The sequence below is a fragment of the Sarcophilus harrisii genome, chromosome 2, assembly GCF_902635505.1.
Source record: "Sarcophilus harrisii chromosome 2, mSarHar1.11, whole genome shotgun sequence".
Lineage (NCBI taxonomy): Eukaryota > Metazoa > Chordata > Mammalia > Dasyuromorphia > Dasyuridae > Sarcophilus > Sarcophilus harrisii.
In genome coordinates, this window is record NC_045427.1 from 657,574,170 (window position 1) to 657,593,190 (window position 19,021).

At 53.6% G+C, this 19,021-nt stretch overlaps 1 protein-coding gene across 6 annotated transcripts in view; it reads right to left on the minus strand.

Annotated features, from left to right (window-relative positions):
• Positions 1-18,078, minus strand: part of EBF3 (EBF transcription factor 3) — a 143,310-nt gene extending 125,232 nt beyond the window's left edge. For all 6 annotated transcript variants that reach the window (XM_031957038.1, XM_031957036.1, XM_031957034.1 and 3 more), the window contains exons 1-6: positions 17,576-18,078; positions 16,962-17,118; positions 16,199-16,262; positions 15,400-15,455; positions 10,812-10,885; positions 8,904-8,972 (exon numbers count right to left, since the gene is read on the minus strand). In XM_031957038.1, the coding sequence (XP_031812898.1) occupies positions 8,904-8,972; positions 10,812-10,885; positions 15,400-15,455; positions 16,199-16,262; positions 16,962-17,118; positions 17,576-17,709 (554 nt within the window). In that variant the 5' untranslated portion in view covers positions 17,710-18,078. The remainder of the gene's footprint in view (positions 1-8,903; positions 8,973-10,811; positions 10,886-15,399; positions 15,456-16,198; positions 16,263-16,961; positions 17,119-17,575) is intronic.
• Positions 18,079-19,021: the final 943 nt, after the last annotated feature.

Consider the following 19,021-nt stretch of genomic DNA (forward strand, 5'->3'; position numbering starts at 1 on the left):
TAAAGGCACTCACATCTTTCCATTGTGCATTAATAACCCTGCGCCAACACTCAGGGCTGGTTGCTGGCTCTGGATTGGGGAGGGGCCCCGTGGGCCAGGGGGAAGGGAACCTCAGCAGCCCCCGACCCCCAGCGCACGACCTCTGCAAGAAGGGGCAGGTCTTCCCTGCTCGGCTTCCCCAGAATTCCCCTTGTTCCCTGACTGCCTTGAGTCACCATCAATTGAACCCAAGCTGGGCTCAACATTAGCTTTTCAGTAATTCTCCTAACATTCAGATATTTTAAGTCTCGCTTCCTAGTGATTTTTTTTTGGGGGTGGGGGGGAGGCGGGATATAAACTTTTTCCAAGGACTCCCTGGAGCTTTGGGTCCCGCCATTATCTGAGGTGCGACTTTTGCGATTCAGCCTGGCCCACGAGCGATGGGCACCCCCATTTCCCACCCTCAGAACAAGGCCCGATGTTTTTAATGAGGTAAAGTTTGTCCTTATTGCCATTAGCGGTTCCTTTGCACACGGCCCCCTCCCACTGGTCCTAAGTATAAGAGGGAAAAAAGAAGAGAGGGAAAAGATAAGCGGAGGGAAAATGGAGTTGGGAGAGAAAGAAAAGGAGGGAAGAGATAGAGAGACAGAGACAGCCTGAGAGGCCCAGAGGGGGAGGGGAGGCAGAGAAGGGAGAAAAAAGGAGGAGGGGCGGCCGAGCTCGCAGGCTGTCTCAGCAAATGAACTGTTCTTTCTCACCAGATGTGTAAGCGTGTTTCGCCTTTCACTAGAGACAAGCCGGAGCCGACTCCTTCCGTTCGCTGGGCCTACGCTCCGTGTCTTACGACAACACAAATGTAAGCCCCTTCCTTTCCACACATGTTAAACTCATTTCCTAGTGAATTATTGGGAAAAGACACACTCTCTGACTGCTGTTTTCCAAGGATGCCGCTCCAGGCCTGCTGGCCCCGGCCTCGGCTCCTGCTGGCCATTTCCAGGCCGAGAAACTTTAGATGGGAAAAACGTCCATGTTTCTGCCTCCTGGTGGGCAGGGGGCAATGGGAGCGCCCCAACAACTCCACTCAGTGCCGGGGTTTTCCTTTTTGTCCTTCGTCGCAGGTTTGTAGGGTCGAGGAAGGGGAGGGTTTGAGCATTAAGCCAACTGGAACACGCCGGCCCTTTCCAATACCGGCCCAGCCTGCGGATGACCTATAGTCACCATTTCCTCAAGGCTCTGAAATGGAATGGATCCCCCGCCCCCAGATGCTAAGGAGGCCATGAAAGGGGCCCCTTCCCTCTCCAGAGTGAGCCCCCCAGTGCCTGCGCTTGTATTGTTGGGAGGCAGCGATGGTCGGGTAGTGGCTCGATCCCAGTCTTATTTCTAGTTTGCAAACACGCCTCCTGCATCGGGGCTTCTCCTACCGAGTCTGGACCCCAACTATTCTGGAGAGATCCGCAGCAAGATAAACAAACACGCTTCATCCCTGCACTGCGGCCGCCGCACTCCGTGAATGGTTCTCATTTGCTAGAGTGGAAGCCCTGGCCACCCTGCCAAGTCCAGGTTAAGCAAGCTCCCCGAGCTCGCCCCTTCCTGGAGGCCTGCTTGTCAATCACTTCCTGGCATCTGCCAGGACGGTCTCCATCCCCGGAGCCGGGGGCTTCCTTCTCCCCCAAGATGGCACCCAGGGCCCCGGGGAGCCCGAGGCCTGCTCCCAGCTCCCCGGGCTCCCCAGGGTCACCCTCCCTTCCTCCCCAGTCCCCCGGGCCCGGGGCTCATGGCTGAAAGGGTTTCCTGCGCCGCTTTCTCCCTCTTTGCTCCTTGGCCTGATGGGCAAACTCCTCCCCCTCCCCCCTAATTATCTTCTGCTGCTCAGATAGTCATTATTGGCTTCCTGGAAGCATGTGGACGGAGCAGAACTCCCAGTTTGGAAGGTTTTTCCATACGCTAATCCAATTCATCAAAGGCACCCTAACCAAATTACGGGCCTTGGCAGTATCTTTGCTTTTCACCTGATAAGGCTAGAGCAGAAGCCCAGGATGGTTTGTATCAAAATACCTCTCGGACGATGATTTCTGACAGGCTCGCTGGAATCCCCTCCCCCCGGCTTCCTTCCCTCCCCACAGGCCTGCTGTGTATTATGCCTTTGTACAATGGCACCAAAGACAGCGCTTCCTTCATGGGAACAGGCGAGAGACTGCTGAGAAACACACAGCAGCCTGGCAGAAATGCTCTCTGGCCTGGGCCTGGTTTCAGAGCTGCTGATTCCCAGGAGTCTGTGCTCCTCGGGGTCCTCCCCCCACCCCCAGTGTCTCTTCCTCTCTCCCCCTCTCTTCTCTTCTCCTCTCCTTCCTCTCTCTCTCTTTCTGGTTCTCTGTCTCTTACTCTCTTTTTCTGCTTCTCTCTTTCTCTGTCTCTCTCTTTCTCTTCTCTCTTCCTCTCCCATTCTCTGTCTCTCTCCTTCTCTCTCTGAAAGTGTCTCTTTTTCTGTTTCTGTCTCTGTCTCTCTCTATCTCTCTCTGAATCTCTCTTTTTCTGTTTCTCTCTCTATCTCTCTCTGAATCTCTCTTTTTCTGTTTCTCTCTCTCTCTCTCTGACTCTGTCTCTTTTTCTGTTTCTGTCTTTCTCTTTCTCTCTTTTTCTGTTTCTGTCTCTTTCTCTCTCTGAATCTGTCTCTTTTTCTGTTTCTGTCTCTCTCTTTCTCTCTGTCTCTTTCTCTCTTTTTCTGTTTCTGTCTCTCTTGCTTTCTCTTTCTGAATCTGTCTCTTTTTCTGTTTCTGTCTCTGTCTCTGTCTTTCTCTCTCTGAATCTGTCTCTTTATCTCTGTCTCTCTCTCTTTTTCTGTTTCTCTCTGTCTCTGTCTCTTTCTCTTTTTCTGTTTCTCTCTCTGAATCTGTCTCTTTATCTCTGTCTCTTTCTCTCTTTTTCTGTTTCTGTCTCTGTCTCTCTCTCTCACACGCGCATGCGCGCACACACACACACACACCTGTTTTTGTCCAGGGTCCCTTTTGCCCTCCTAGGGGATTGGGCCTGGTCATGGTGCTTGCCTATCCCCCAGCCCCAAACCAAAAAACCACTTAGGGCCTTGTAATTAAGCCTGAGCCCTGACTGCTGCTTCTGCTGCCATGTTAGGATGCAGAGAAGCTTCGCCCATCTCACCTGGGGGACGGGGTGGGGGAGAGGGGCAGGGCCCTGGTGTTCAAAACAAAAATGAAAATCAGTGCCCTGGATTTTTAACGGAAAGGCCGGTGTCGCTCCCAATCCGGAGCTCTGGCCCTTGGTCCATCTTTGGGAACTTAGCCCATTCAGGCCCTGGCGGGGCCAGGAAGGGATCCCTTCTCTGCCCCTCGGGCCCCCACGGGGGCCCGGTCTGTCAATACAAACAGATTCTTCTCGGCCCCCGGCCTGAGAGTTTATTCCCCCTGGCCAAAAAGAGATCCCTTGCGGGCCTCCCCGTTCTGCGCCGAGGCGGGAGGCGCCGGAAAGCGGGGTGCCATCTCTGGGCCGCCCTCCCTCCGCACAGAAGTCACAATTTATTAAAACCCACTTTGAACCGCCTAGCACTTGCTGACGACTAATCAAAGCAGAGGCAGCAGCTGAGAGATGCAGGGGCCCATTCGGCAAGAATTATGTACACATCTTTAAGAAAACTGAGAAGGAAAAATTAACACTAAACGGCCCTGTTTTCCCTGCATTATGCAGATGAAATGACAAGCTGTCACCGAAGAAGTTAATAAACAGTCTCCGTTTTGCAGGTTATCCAAATGCTACTGAATGGAAAACCTTGGATCCTAAATGATGTGTAATTAAAATTATTTTAAAAATCCTCCTTGACAGGCCCGGGCTTAGCCAAAATGTAAATGGCATTAAAGAAGACAATGAATTTAATTTTATTTAATGTCCCTTTTTGCAGATCCTCATTTACATAGCGTTTTTAACAAAAGCGCTGACCTTATAAACGCTGGCATTTGTACAGTGTCTGCGGGGCTGGGTTTAATCACGCTCCCGCAAAGCCATGAGGGAAAAAGCTTGGAGTTCTCTGGTTGGCCATGGAGTTGGAATAAAAACATTGGGACTGGTCAAATGTTTATCCTTCTCGCTTCTGAAAACAACCTGACAAGAGATGTAAAGGTCTAGGGAATAGCCCGGCGCTGTTTGTAAGGCTCGGTAATAATCATACATAATCGTTTGGAAATATAGCTAATAAAAAATATAATGAGTGTTCAGCAAAATCGGCATTAGGCCCAAATTACACGATATTAATACTTGAACAGGTGCAGGAAGGCGCTTTAAATGAGGTAAATGAATAAAATGTCCCAGAGCACAACTGAGAACACTGACAAAAAGTCAATGACATGAATAATTCAGCGGCCCGGCCTGCCAGCAAAGGGCAGCTCTCTTTGACCTTTGTGACAGGAAGTGAAAGGCAACCCTGTGGACTCCAAAGAACTCCAATCAGTCCGGCCTCCCCGCCCCCCCCAACCCTTCGGAGGTGCCACCGGAGAGCGGCGACGGCCGGGCACCCTGGGGGGAGCGCCCAGCTCCGGCCCGGGACCCCCACCGGCCCTCCCGGCCGCCCCCCCCACGAGGCGGCCTCGGAGACAATGGGGGGTTAAGTAAACACTCCTTTCCTACAAGCCCGTGTCAATTGTGGATAAAATCTGAGGTCAGCTGAAAAGTATTTTAAGAGCCCACGGGGTTGAAATTTTGTAACAGCTGTTAAATATGACCAAACTTTTCTTCCCCCGCCGCCCCCCTCCCCGCGCCCAACTACAACTCTTCCAAACTCTGTATGAAAGAAAATGGGATAAACAGATGTCTGGCTTCCATGCAGGAAAGTAGGACACACTTGGAATGATAAGTCTCCTAAACTCTATAGAATAATGCCAGATTTATTGGGGAGGGGGCATTTACTACCCACAGAGATGCCAACTAGCAGTATTGCCCGTGATAGGACCATCTGGAAAAGCGTTGCCGAACATGCCATCAGGAATACATGGTGTGGCAAGCCCATTCCGTGTTGTGTGTGCACAGGCTGAGGCTGCGAGCTCTCTGCCCGCCCGCCCGCCCGCTCGCCCGCCCGCCCGCCCGCCTGCCATGGCTCTGGAGCCAGGGGCTGAGTTGCCGCTGAATGTTTTGATAGTAATGTAATCTCGCCTTGCCGGCTTCCTCCACAATCATTCTTTTCAGTCTTCAACAGTTGGACCCTGAGCCTTCCCAGCACAGCAGCCAGACAAGGGAGGAGGAAGTCAAGAGGATGGACCCTCCCCAAACTCGCTCCGGTTCTAGGAAAAACCCAACCGGGGGCCGGCCCAGCGCGAGGACCCGCGCCCCAGTGTGGTCCTCCGGCCTTCGCAGCATCATCTTGTAATCACTTGCAGCCCTTGGAATGTATGGATGAAACAGGAGAGATTTATCTAGTCATCCTTGGGCCGTGGAGACAATGGGTGGGTGTCCCTAATGAAGACCATCTGCTTTTGTGTTTTCCCAGAAAACATGATTTTGCTATGAAAATGACCCTCCCATCCTCTGCACCGAGACCACAGAGACGAGAGGGAAAGGCCTTCCTGAGCTTCTCTCCGGGTCAATCGAAATGACCAGAGATCCTCATTCAGGGCCAGGCCTTTCTTAGCCACACTTTCTCAGTGTGCGATTTTCTGTGTTGTTTCTTTGGCTTCCCTCCCCCCTTTCCCACACTGCTTATAATGTCATTGGAAATAGGCTGGAGGAGAATGATATTCCAGGTATTAGGAGAAGTTGTCGCTCTAGCATTGTTTGAGGGCAAAAAATAGTTTTAACCAGTGGCATATCTGTAATAAATTCAAAGGATTTTCTAATGGGGAACATTTTAACTTTTCCTCCCCTTTTCTTTTCTTTCTTTCTTTCTTTTTTTTTTTAAGTAGTGGCAGTAGGATGTGTGTGTGTGTGTGTGTGTGTGTGTCTGTGTGTGTGTGTGGTATATTATCTAAAGGGCCTTCCATGTCGTTCAGTGAATGGAATGCTTTCAAAAGATAACTAAACTAAATTATGTAATGACGACGAGAGGCCTTCACAATCTATAGAATGTGATTACCCTGGAAAGAGGCTGGAGCTTTCTTTGCTATTCTCTGAAGCCCCAAACAAAATAAAACCAAACTCTTTCCGACTTAGATGAGGAATATTAGCTTGAGCTCCAGCAGACACGGGAGCCCATTGATCTCAATTCATGTTTGAATTATTGGTTCATATCCTCAGGACACATCGGCTTTATCTGGTCAAATCCTCCTAGATGGATCTAAAGACCAAGAGCACCGAAAGGGTGACGCATACAGAACAGAACTCTCTCCCAAGCTGAATAACACAGGGATGCTGTAGCTGATGCAGGCCTGTAAATGGGAGCTACCAATTGGACGGGCTGTCCTATTCTATGATGCTCAAGAAAGAGCAGAGCCCAAGCATGCACCAGGAGCAACTGATTTGTAGCAGGGACCAACAACTCAAAAACCCACCATCAGCCGGAACTCAAAATATTTTTCACTTTACAAAAGTCCCTCACGAAGGAGAGGAGGCCTTCCAAAAAAAAAAAAAAATCTTGTTTTCCTTCCCTGAATTTTACCACCATTTGCCCCAGCAAACACTAAATTCGTCAACTTTTCCAAATGCACCTCAAACTGGAGATTGTAGCAATGTCGCAAAATCACTTCTCGGGGATTTACAGCAGACAAGCAAATGCTAATAGTATTTTGTCATCGTAAGTGACAGCTCTCTTCAGAATGCTAAACATGCAAGTTCCATTTTTCATTCCATAAAAACTATCCCTACCTTAAAATTCCTAATGTGGGAGGTGATTAAAATTCCTATAAAATTGTCATATCTTTAAATTTAGAAGCAGAGCAGATTTTTCATCAATAATTAAGCTCTCTAAAGCATTTATGCCAGGCGTAAATGGAGTTTCAATCTTCCTTATTCAAATAAACATGGTAAACCCATTAACCAAATGTTTTTTTTTTATTTCCCCCCCTCTTCTAGTGCTTCTAGAATATCAAATGATAACACAGTTCTTTTAGCTTATGGAAGTATAAGACATTGAGTCTATATCTTTTAATTAATTCATTCTGATCACAAATAAAAAAGAATTCCATCCGTTCCCCAAAAAAACAACTGGGGAGGACAGTTAGCAAAAATTCCTTAGTAGATTTTTTAAAAAATTGCCTTCTGCCATAAAAAAATCTATCATAAATAAAATAATACTCTAAATGCATGAATATCACATGTTGTTCAGGATGACGGTATTCCTCAAATCCAAACTGATTTCTAATGGAACCCTTTGACCCGAAAGAAGGCTTGAATCGTCTTCTCAGCTTAATATTTTGTGGCATGCAAAAATTCCCCATTTTCAAGGCAAATCAACGTCTAAGTTTCTATGTGTCATGTACATTTGAAACATCTTGAAAGATGAAATAGATCTATGAGTTTATATTAAAAGCACTGGGTGTTTGTCCTTAAAGCATCATCTATTCAAAAGAGATTCCAATACTGCCGCACGCTTTTAGCCAATAAAAAAAAAAAAAAGAAAAAAGAGAAAGAAAGAAAAGAAAACCAGTTACAAAGCAGCGATGACTAGCTTTATGACTTCCAGAGCTAAAACACTAAAGACAAATATAATTATATTGATTCTCATCGTTGGAGTTCTATAAAGTGCTGAACTTGTTCTCCATTCCCTGACACAATCCCAGAGTGATGGCAACAACTGGTCAGCCTTATTTGATTACTAATAAGAGAGATGTCCCTTCTGTCAGATACCGAACATTCTCCGCTAAGCAAACAGCTATTTCAGCTAGTTAAACATTAGCATTGCTCTCCACTGGTGGGGCATATTTCTTTAGGCTTAACTCATGGACTTTTCCGGGTTTAATTTTTCAGGCGCTGGACAGCAAAGTTCATGATCAAAAGATAACTTTGTAATGAAAGCTGCTGAAATCCAACCCTTCTTCCAAACAGACTAAACCTCCCTTTCACCATTCCGGTGTCAGATGTACACCTCACACGGACTAGAGGATGAGAGCACCGATTTCCCAAGCTGCAGTCAAGGCCCTCCCTAGCAGCCCTGAAGCTGCCACCATCTTGTCAAGCCCTCGGCCTGCTCCCCAGGCCACCGCCACGAGCACCACCACTGCCTGCAAGCTCTTTCTGTGACCCCAAATGCACAACGGCAACCAAAAGACAGCACCTAGAAAATGCAACTTTGTCACCGGATTCCAGAAAACAGTAAACTGGGGACCGGGAAGCACAAAGGAGGGCCTGAGTTAACCGAGTTGCCCAAACTGAGGGGGGAAATCCAGCACCGACAGATACTTTTCGTTTCACTTATGACAACTTTGGTTTGTTAGTCACGTCTCTGCCGACATCAAACGACATCCTCGATGGAAGAAAAATCAGGAGCTATTTCCTAACTAATCGCCGGCAGAATAAATCCTTCTCGAGGCCGAGCGACAATGACGGCACTCTCCCGCCCGGGTCTCCACTCGGGACAACGCACATGACAAAAATCACGTAAAAATGAAATACTTGTTAACAAATTAGCAAAAAGCATTTTATGACATATCTCTGGGTTTAAAGCCAGAAACTCTCTAGGCATAAAGTGCTGCTCGCAGTGAGAGCGGTGGCAGATGAAACTGCTTCCCTTGACAACTCGCTAGCAATTACCGAATCCCCACAGAGTGAGCCACCAGGTTTCCAAGTCAACCCACCTGTGCGTGATAACACAAGAAGACAACAAATGGCGCAGTGCACAGAATGAACCCGCTAGCAGGCTGAAAACCAGGGAGGATGGGGAGAGCGGCGAGCAAAGTTTGCCTGTCTCTCCACCCGGTCGTTTGTTCACTTGTTTGTTCAAATCAAAGCACAGAGAGGCGGCGGCGACGAGAGAAAAGAGAAATCGGTCTTACCTGTCAATGATTACGGGGTCTGAAGGGGTCTCGTTTCGATTGCCACAACTTTTCTTGTCGCAGCATCGGCTGTAGATCAATTAAAAAGAATAGTCTCAGTACACGACCAACCGGTTCCTCCCGGTTTACGGGAGCGTTTGGAGCAATGCGTCACGGTATAGTGGCAGGAGGCAATCAGACAGGTAGTTTATGTGGGGCCATAAACACATATATGTCTATGTATTTATATGTATGTACATACACACAAATATATTTCCCCCCCCCCCCAATCGATTTCACAAGGGCAACTGCTGGAAAGTCAGGGTTTATTTTGTTTTGATTTGTTTTTTTTTTTTTCCCTCGAAGGTGCGAAGCTGAGCCCGGTTACCCCGAGCAGGCTGAGGGAGCTACTCAGAAACAACTCTCTAAATTGGGATGCTAAAATATGGAAACCATGTTGTGGTGTTTGTCTTTGCAGTGAACTGAGAAGAAGGCAAGGCAGGAGGCTTGGGAATAACTTTTCACAGCCTTAGCTTTTGTTTACCTCTAATTGTCAAGCTGTTATTTCTGGGAAAGATGCAAGATGCCACCTTCAACCAATATTTCTTTTGGGCATTTATTAATTATAACCACAAAAGCATGCATCCGTCTCTCGAAAACTTCCATTGTTCCTGCTTTAAGCCTACCTTAACTCCATTATTGGAACTTTAATTAAAGCAGAAATGAAACAAAAATGTTATGCTACTTGCATTTTAAAAAAGCATACTTGTATAATGGTTACATGTCTAAATTAGCTAAATTAACACCATATGGTAGGCAAAGTATATAAAGCCTTTTAAACCTGACAGCTAAAGTGATTAAAGAAAGTCTACAGTCTTCCACTTACAGCTTAAATCACATCTGTGCACTCTGTATGTTAATTGCAGAACATGCAGAAGTGGATAATAAAGAAATTCCACTTTATTGGTTGTAATTTATATTTATTACCTGATATGAGAAAAAGTCAGCTTTTGTATATTAGTGCTGTAACAATATGTCTGCTCAGAAATGGCACTGAGGCAGCGCGCACAATAGCAAGGAAGAGGATGCCCCTTAGAGTCTGCAGCCTGTTACTGGAGCCTGGGAGCAGCCAGAGCCTCCCTGATTATTCCTCGCAACTATATTTCACATGCCACACATACAAAGTCAATGATGCATTTTTATTTGCCGTGTAGGGGTGAAAGTCTTGTGGTAGTTAGGAAAAAAACAGGTGGGAAATGGCTCTTCTGACACAGATCTCCAGGAACGTGCGTGCTCTCGAACAACAATGCGAACAATGCATCGCTGCTCCGGGGAAGAGGTTAACCGAGAGCCGGGAGAGCCCATCCGCACACGCGGGAGCCCCGCACCAGGACAAAAGGCTTTCCTTTGGGGCAGGAACGGCCCGGGGCTTCCGGGGAGGGAGGGAGCCGGGGAGGGAGGCCAGGAGGGGAGTGGGCCGGGAGAAGGCGGGACGGCAAGGGGCTCGGCCTCCTCCGCCGGCGACCACTGCCACCCCTGCGGCCCGGCCCCTCTCCCTCCTCCCGGCTCGGGGTCCGCTCGGACCGGGCCGGCCACAGGGGCATGGCCAATTTGGGCGGGCTCGCCGGCCAGCTTTCCCAGCTCGGGGGCTCCTCTGCTCCTCTCTGCTCTTCCTCAAAGCCCAGGAGAAGCAGAGAGGGCAGAGGAAAGAACGCGGGGCGGGCAGGGGACCCCGAAATTGTGGGGCCCTGGCCCCGGCCCTAGGGGACCGGCGCAGAGAGCGCAAACTCGCGGAGCCGGCTCCTCTAGGGACAGCTGTGGGAGCGGGGCGCTACCCGTCCAGGGGCAGTGAAACCCCAAGTGCTGACCCAAGCGTGACCCACTGAAAGGGGGGGGGGTTTCCCGCTCCCGCCCCAGCTGCTCGCTCACCTGCACATGATCTCGTGAGTCAGGAGCACACGACACATCTCGGGGTTCTTGTCTTGCCCCTCATATACGATGGCCTGCGCGGGACAAGGAGACAGAGGGGCTGTTAGGAACAGGGCCGGGTGGGGCGGCCAGAGCGCACCGGGGGACTCGGGAGGGGGAGGTTAGACCATTTCCGGGGATGCCCCGCCCGGTTCGAAGGCTCTTCTCTGCCCATTTCCCCGCAAGCATTGGCCGAAGGGGAGGAGGAGGGAGGAAGAGGAGGGAGAAAGGAGGAAGAAGGCGGAAGAAGAGCGAGGCCTCCTCTCCTGTGTGGCAGGTGCACGTGGCACGTGGAGAGCATTCAAATTTTCCGTAGCAAAATGCAATGTTTAATTATCTATTTCACACTTTAGTTACCTGTCAAAGGACAATTCATCAACACAACAGTTTGGTCCCCCTGGTTCTCCCTTCTCTCCCCTTCACTTTCCCTCTTTGCCAGGAGACCAAGAAAAGCCTCGGGATCAGCCCAAGCTGGGGGGGGGGGGAACTGAAGGGAGGCCGGCCTCCCCCAACTCCAGGGCCACGACGGCCCCCGAAATTGCCCGCTTGGGGTTGGATATTAAGACCCTCCAAGTGAGAGGAGTTTCTGCCTGTCCCGGGCCTCCTGGGCTGGCGCGCTGAGAGCAGAGTCCGCGGAGACCCCCCCCCTCCCCACGCCCCCCGCCCCCCAGCAGGGAAAGTTTACTTCCAAAAAGGTTTGCAGCCGGAGAGGCGAAGGCTGCAGTCCCGCGCCTGCGGCAGCCTGGCCCCGCCCGCCCGCCCTCTGCACGCTTGCCTGCGCGCCCGGCCGCCGCGGCCCCTGCTCCCAGCCCGCAGCCCGCAGTCTCCCTGCAGGGACCCACTTGGCCGGGGCCCCTTCCACTTGGATGTAATCGCGTTGCCATTGTCTAAGCTGCTTTTCAATTTACATTTGGTGAGAGCTCAGGCAGAAATGCTGCTGCTCCGGCACCTCCGAGAAAGAGGGGAAAATACTTAAGATAGAAAAACAATTTTGTGGTAACATGTTATTCCAATTAGAGGCATTAGGAGTATACTTTATACACCCCCTGGGGTTTGGATTAACTAACAGCACCAAAGGAAACATTAGTGCCATCACCTTGGAGCTGCTCAGGCCTGGCCGGGGCGGGGAAGGGTTTCGCTCGGCCTTGCTCCCAGTGCACTGCTCTGCTTCCCCGGCTTCCAGAGCCCGCCCGGGAGATCCCTGCGGACAGGGCCCGGGCTCCCCCAACTTCCCAGAGCGACCCTGAACCTTTGCTCACCCGGCCTGAAATTCTCCAGACTTGGAAAGTGACGGCAGCCCCCCCCCCCTCCCTCCCTCCCAGCTCTGAGGCTTTACAGGCTTCCCGCCCCCGGGCAGCCATGCCAGGGCTGCCTCTCCCCTGGCTGCCTTCGCCCCAGCGGCCGGGCCGCCTGCAAAAATGGCCAGGCAGGCCCCCGCCGCAGCCAGGCCCGGGCAGCCTTGCTAAAGCCCTGCCACGGACAGAGCGGCGGGCGGGGTGCGGGGCGCCCCTCCGGCTCCCCAGGGCTGGGGCCTGTTTGGTCCCAGTTGCGCCAGCGGCGGCGCTCTCGGAGCGCACGAAACGGTGCACCTGGGGAGGGGGTCTGTGGGGAGGCGTTTTCGGGGGGGGAGCCCGCCCAGCCCGCCACCCAAAGGCCTCCGACACCCCGACGAACCCCAGAAGCTCGCGCCGCAATATGGTTATTATCGGATGATATTTGGGAAGAAAGTGCTAATGGCCAATCTGGTGTTTATTTTGAAACTGCTAACAATGATTTTTCTTGGGTAAAAAGGCGGCAGTGTCTGCGCTCACGCTTGAGTAGCTTTTGAGCATGGACTCTAACAGATGGTGGGAAACTCGAGGTGCGCCTCGTCCCTCACTCGGTCTCCTGCCCAGACTGGGGGCGCGCTCTGCCTGACCGGCCTCCCCGGGTAGCCCCCCGCCCGTGGCCTCTCCGGCTGCCCGCCGCCTGCCTCCCTCCCTCCCTCCCAGCCCGCTCTCCCCAGGTCTGCAGCCCCGCCGCTTCTTCCCCACCCCCCCGCCGGGCTCTCTGTCGGTCTGTCTGCCTGCGCACCCCGCTCCCTGCTTACCGCCCCCCCCCCCAGCCTCGCCTCAAAGTCCGCCTCCCCTCCCCCCGGAGAGCCTGGAGCTGAGCGCTGGGGCCCGGGCCGCCCCGGAGCTGCCTGCCGGGGCCGGGCGGGGAAGGCCTTCCCCGGCCCGCGGCGCTTCTCGTGCAGCTGCTGCGGCTGCAGGGCCGCCGGCCGGCCGGCCTGCTCGGCTGCCTGCCGCTCCCGGCCCCGCCACCCTGGCGGCCGCCCGGGCTCTCTCTGCTCGCGTCGCAAACTTCTCGGGGGCCAGAGCAAAGCCAAAACGGCGGGCGCGGGGAGGAAGGGGGCTCGGAGGAAGAGCGAGGTTACGAATGGCGACAGGCTGCAGGCAGTGGGCAGAGGGAGAGGGCTGGAGCTAGGCAGCTCCCTGCGGCAGATGCCCCAAGAGGACGGAGAGGGGGGAAGCTGCCTGCCAGCCGCCCGCTCTCCCCTCCCGCCTGCTTCCCTCTGTCTGTCTGCCAAAGCCGCCCCCCTGGAAATTAGTGGAAACGACTTCGAACCTCGGCAGGCGCTCCTGACACTCGGGGTTCCCTTCGGGCTTGACAAAAATAGGAGAGCAGGACTCGGGAGCGCCCGGCCTGGGCCCCAGGGAGCAGCTCGTCCTCGGCTCTGCCGTCACCCCCAGCGGCCGGGTACCCAGATAGTAACCGGGCCACCCCAGAAACGTGCCGCGCCCCTCCCTAGCTGCCAGCAGGCGGGCGGCCGGGGGGGAGGTCTGGCCGCAGCCGGCAGCTTCTGGGCGCCGCAGCATCCCTTCTGCCATTTCTGCCTCCCCTCTGATGAACCCCCGTATTTATATTTGATTTATTTTTGATTTTGTAGCACAAACAGAAATCCATGAACTGTCGGTTCAGCGCCATTGACTCTTTGATCAGTTACTGGGCGATTTTCCCCACGTCAGTAAAGGGAGATTAAATGCCCTGATTTTCAGCGCTGTTTATCCAGCAAAGGTTAGGAAAGGGGGAGGGGGGGGGGGGCTCGGCCGGACGAACAATAAAAGTGTCCTTAACGAGGGCAGCAGCTCGCCCGAGCTTCTTTCTGCAGCAGCCGGGAAACTTGGAGGAGCCAGACAGAAAGAAGGCTCTCGCTGAGGAGGCAGGGACCTCCCCAAACAGTTAGCCGCCCTTTCTCTCCCCTGGAGAGCAGCCCCCAATGACCTCTCCGGGGCACCCAGGACCGGGAGAGGGGGGGGAGCCCTCGGACGCCCCCAGAAAGCAAAACCCGCCTCTGCTCTTTGTCTGAGCCGGGCGCAGTGCCTGCCAGGACTGCCAGACTCTCCGGGAAGAGCCGGCTGCCTGCCTTACTTAACCCCGCAGGCGTTCGCTGCTAACCCGATTGGGGGCTAGGGGAAGGCTAAACTAGTTTTTAAGGAGAATAAAGCCCGCAACCTAACGGGCAGGACACCGAGGTCTGCTCAATCGAGCTGAGAATAATATTGCAAGTTTAGCCCTTAAATTGAAGGCGCTTCTCTCCCTTCTAAGCCTGAATTACAGCTGGGAGAGGCATTTTTAATAATCGAGGGGGAAGAAGCCCGATTGTACCGGGCTTCGAAGAAACAGTAGCGGACAAAACTAAAAAAAATAAAATAAAACTAAAAAGCTTTCTTGAAAAGAAAAAGAGGGAGCCCGAAGGGGAGAGGGAAAGCCCCCCCACAATTCCACAGAAGTGAAACGCCCAGAAAAACAAAAGGCACAAAGCTTCCCTAGACTCAGTTCCAGCAGAGTTCTCCAGATGACTCCAGTGAGCATCGGAAAAGTTGCCCAAGACAGGTTAAATAATTTAATAAGAACCTGCTCCTGATTCTGTTATTTACAAGCTATGACAAACGGAGGCTGGTCTCCGAGAAATGGACGAGTGTGGGTGACCCCTGGAGCTGAGAGTTTGAATTATGGAGATGGGGGGCTGAGAGGTGAGTATGGACTAGAGGAGAACAAGCTGACTTTTCACCTCAGCACATTTAACTTTTAAATCCAAACAAACGTCTCCTGTTACTAGACCATCACATTGGAACAGGAGCAGGAAAAAGAGAGAGAGGAGAGAGGGAGAGGAGCTAATCAAGTCCAATTGGAAGGACTTTGCAGAGAGTTGCCTTTGTTATGGAAAAAAAAAAAAATCCAGGGCAAGGAATTCATTCTCGCAAAAGGGAGAACGGGAGACACGAACGGGGAGGGGGCAGACGAGCAATCTCCCGGCCAAGATTAATTCCCCTAATTCATTAGGAGAAAATTTGGCTCGAATAATAGATCACTTAAATCCATACAGCTCGCCCCAGGAACCCCAGAAACGATTCCCCTGCTCTCCACGAATCTCCCAGGGAAGCCGATGGTGTCCGTCAAGGAAACGAAACGAAAAAAAGCAAAGAAAAGGGGGCCCCTGCCTCGGGCAGGAAGGGGAAAGACAAGCACGGCAGTTCAGAGCGATGTAAAACTGAAACTTTCTCACCTGTTTGGTCATTGAGTCTATTAGGCGAACATAGAGATCCTGTTCTGTTCTAACTCCTGGAAGAAAAAGAAAAGGAGAAAAAGAGAGACAGATTCTCATCAGAATGACAAGAAGGGAAGCTGGGCAAGGCTGGAATAGACAGATGAGGCTAGTCGATTTCCCGCCGCCCCCACGCTGTTGCCAAATTTAGGACCATTTCAATAACAGAGCAGGATGTTTAAGCCTGGCTCCTTAATTGGCGAAGCCCTGCACCACTTTCGCCCCGGCGTTTGGGGATTGGGGGGCGCGCTCCCCTGCCAGGCGAGCGTGGGGAGGCCGATTGCTTTGCTCGGGCGCTCTCTCTACGGGAACTTGGATTTTGGCAAAAGAAAGCAGCCAGGAGTGCAAAATGGCCAGGTCGTGGGATCCCCGTTTCTGATCTCTGGCACGCATTTCCCCCCTCGTGCTGCACCCGCCTCAGTTATGCTGCCTTTTTATGGAAGTCCCCTCATCCCAATAATTAACATTAATTTGCAAAATTGAAAAAAGTCACTTAAAAGTGATGTTGTGCTGGGGCAGATATCGATCCCCCTTTTTACTTTCTACTTCAAGACTAACCGGTTAATCACGTGAAGTGCCATCGACTTATCGATCGCTTCTGTTTTGTTTTCCTTCTATGCCAGGAGAAGATTTCGTGTTTACATCCGTGTAATTTTCATCTCCAAATCTTTCTACCCTTTCAAATGGGGCCGAGAAAGCGGCAGGACCAGTGAGGGGGTGCGGCGGGGAAGGGGCGCGGTGGCGCCGACTTACTACTCACCGTTACTGTACAACAATTGAAGTTTGTAATGAATCCCATTATTGGTTTTCTCGTTGTTCGGCTCCTGGAAATAAGGAGAAAGAAATGCTCTGAGAAGAGGGCGGGCGGGCGGGCGGGCGGGCGGCTTCCTCCTGCTGCTTAGCCTGTGTCTCGCCTCCGGGACCGAAGCCCCCCAGCTTAGCAAGGGCTCAATCTCTCCCTAGCACAACCACTTTGGGAAACGCTGCTGCTGTCTTTTTTTCTGGGTACAAAAGCTCAGCTTGCTTTTTGCTCTCTCGGGCTCAGGGAAGGAGGTGAAGGGCCACTGCTAAGTTTCCAAAGCCCCTTCTTTCCTTGCTTGCTTCTTTCCTTCCTTCCTTCCTTTTTTTCTTCCTTCCATTTTTCTTCTTTCCTTCCTTTTTCTTCCTTTTTTCTTCCTTCCTTCCTTCCTTCCTTTTTTCTTCCTTCCTTCCTTCCTTTTTCCTTTCTTTCCCCCCCTTTCTCCTGGCCCCCTGAGTAGCTGCAGCCCGGCCCGGCCCGACTCGGCTCGGCTGGCTTTGCAGAGGCCGAGCGACGTTTTCTCGTTCTCCGCAAGCAGGGAGACGCCACCCCGCCTGCCCGCCTGCCCGTCTGCCTGCCCGCCTACACGTGGTCCAGGCGCCTCTGGAGGACTGTTAGGGCTTCCCAGGGCTTCGCTCAGTGAAAATGATCTCTGATCAATTTCAGCCAGCTTGATCTGGGCACCCCCCGCCCCCCCCCCCCCACCGAACCGCAGCCAACTTACTTTCTCTTTCTCCACAAAGTCCACAAAAGCTGTCCTTTCGATCTCCACCGGCTGCCCCTGCCTGTCGTACAGCGCTAAGACGAAGTGGAAAAAATTGGATTTTCTGAGATTGGAAGGCGGCTGTTTCTCGAAATGTGCCCGAGCCAGCCCCACACCGCTGCGGGAGAAAACAAGACAACGTCTCGGTGAGAAGGGCCGGGAGGAGGGACGGCAGAGGCACCGACGGGAGCCGGGGAGGGAAGGGGTCGGGAGACAGAGGCAGGGGAGCGGCCGAGCGGGCGGCGGCGGCCGAGGCCGGGCTCCTAGCGTCGGAGAGCGGAGGCGCTCTCCTCCCCGCCGCCGCCGCCGCCGCCGCCTCTCGCTCGGCCTCGGCCGCCTCCTCGGCGGTGTGCCGGCCTGCCTCGGCGAGGGAGAGGCGCGGCGGGGCGGCCGGGCTGCTGGAGCTAAGCGAGCCGCCGCCGCTCGGACGAGCGGGGCTTTCCGGGAGCCGGGGAGGAGAGGGGAGGCGAGGGAGAGGAGCCGGGGCGCGGAAGGAAGGGCGAGCGAGCGAGCGAGCGAGCGAGCGAGGGAAGGCGCGGAGGGGGGGACCCCAGCCGGCCGCTGGGCACGCGTACCTCTGGGCGGCCGTGTTCGCGTCCACCACCCCCGCCGTATGCATCCAGGAGCGCACCGGGTTCATGCCACTGCCCAGCGGCTCCTCCTTCATGGTCGTCCCGCCTCTGGGTATATTTTCCTGAATCCCAAACATGAACCCAAATGGGGGCGGCAGCAGCTCCTGGCCGGAAGGGGTGAGAGTCAGGGCAGGGCAGCTTCGGGGGACTCCGGGCGTCTCCCCCTGTCGGGCTGATTCTCTCTCCGGCCCGCTGCGCTCTGGCTCCCGGGCGCAGGCGATGGAGGTGTGCCGGGGCCGCCTCCTTCCCTCCGTGCGATCGGCGGGAGAAGAGCCCGCTCCGAGCCTCGCTCCCTTCTTCAGTGTGTCCGGGGCCGGCCCCACATAGACGCTGGCCGCTCGGCGCGCCTCTCGGGCAGCCTGTGCCCGCACCCCACCGCCGCCGGGCCACCTGGACGGCTGCTGCTGCTGCGGCGGCGGCTGTTATTGTTATTGTTACGGGGATACGGTTTGGAGAAAGAGGAAGGAGCAAAAGGGGCAAAAAAAAAAAAGAAAAGGGGCAAAAAAGTGGCGGCGCCGGCGCCGGAAACGTGCGTCTCGCAAAAGAATAAATATTGTCGTCGTTGTTGTTGTTTGCGGGAGCCCTCAGTGTGGTGTCATGCCCGTCCGGCGGCGTCCAAAAAGCTTCCGGACACTGCGGAATCGACCACTTCTGGCGCGGCTCGCCTGCTCCAGAAGACAAATAAACGAAAAAATGATTACCGCCGAGGTGCTCCTGGACACAGGAGAGGTGGCTGGAGGGGCCTTGAGCGTCTCGCAGAATGGATGGAAGCGCACAAAACTCAGCCCTCTCTCCCCTAGGAATGGAACCTTTCCCGGGAGCCAAAACTCTAGACCCACGGGAACAGCGCTGTCAGATCCTGACGTCGGCGGGGCGGGGACAGCGCCATATATGGGGAGCCCAGCGCTCCCAACCCAGCCCGCCCGCCCGCCTCCCAGCCTCCCTGCCTGCCTGCCTGCCTGCCTGCTTCCCTCCCTCCCACCCTGCTTCCCTCCCTCCCTCTTTCCCTCCCTCCCTCCCTCCCTCCCTGCCTGCCCCTTGCCCAAGAGCTCCTCAGATCTCTCACTCCTGCCTGCCTGCCTGCCTGCCTGCCTTCCTCCCTCCCTCCCTCCCTTCCTGCCTCCCTCCCTGCCTGCCTGCTGCTGCCGCCGCCGCCGCCGCCGCCGCCGCCGCCGCCGCTGCTGCTGCTGCTGCTGCAACCCGAGAGGACGGGCTCCACTCCACTTTCCCCCCTTATAATACACGGGAATTTTTTTTCGACATCAGCAGCCAATGGAGTTATTATTGGTCCGAATAAATCTTAAAAAGAAACCCCTCCAGCCAGTGCAGATACTCATGGTGGACCAAAACACCCCCCCACCCACACCCACCACACACACACACATGCAC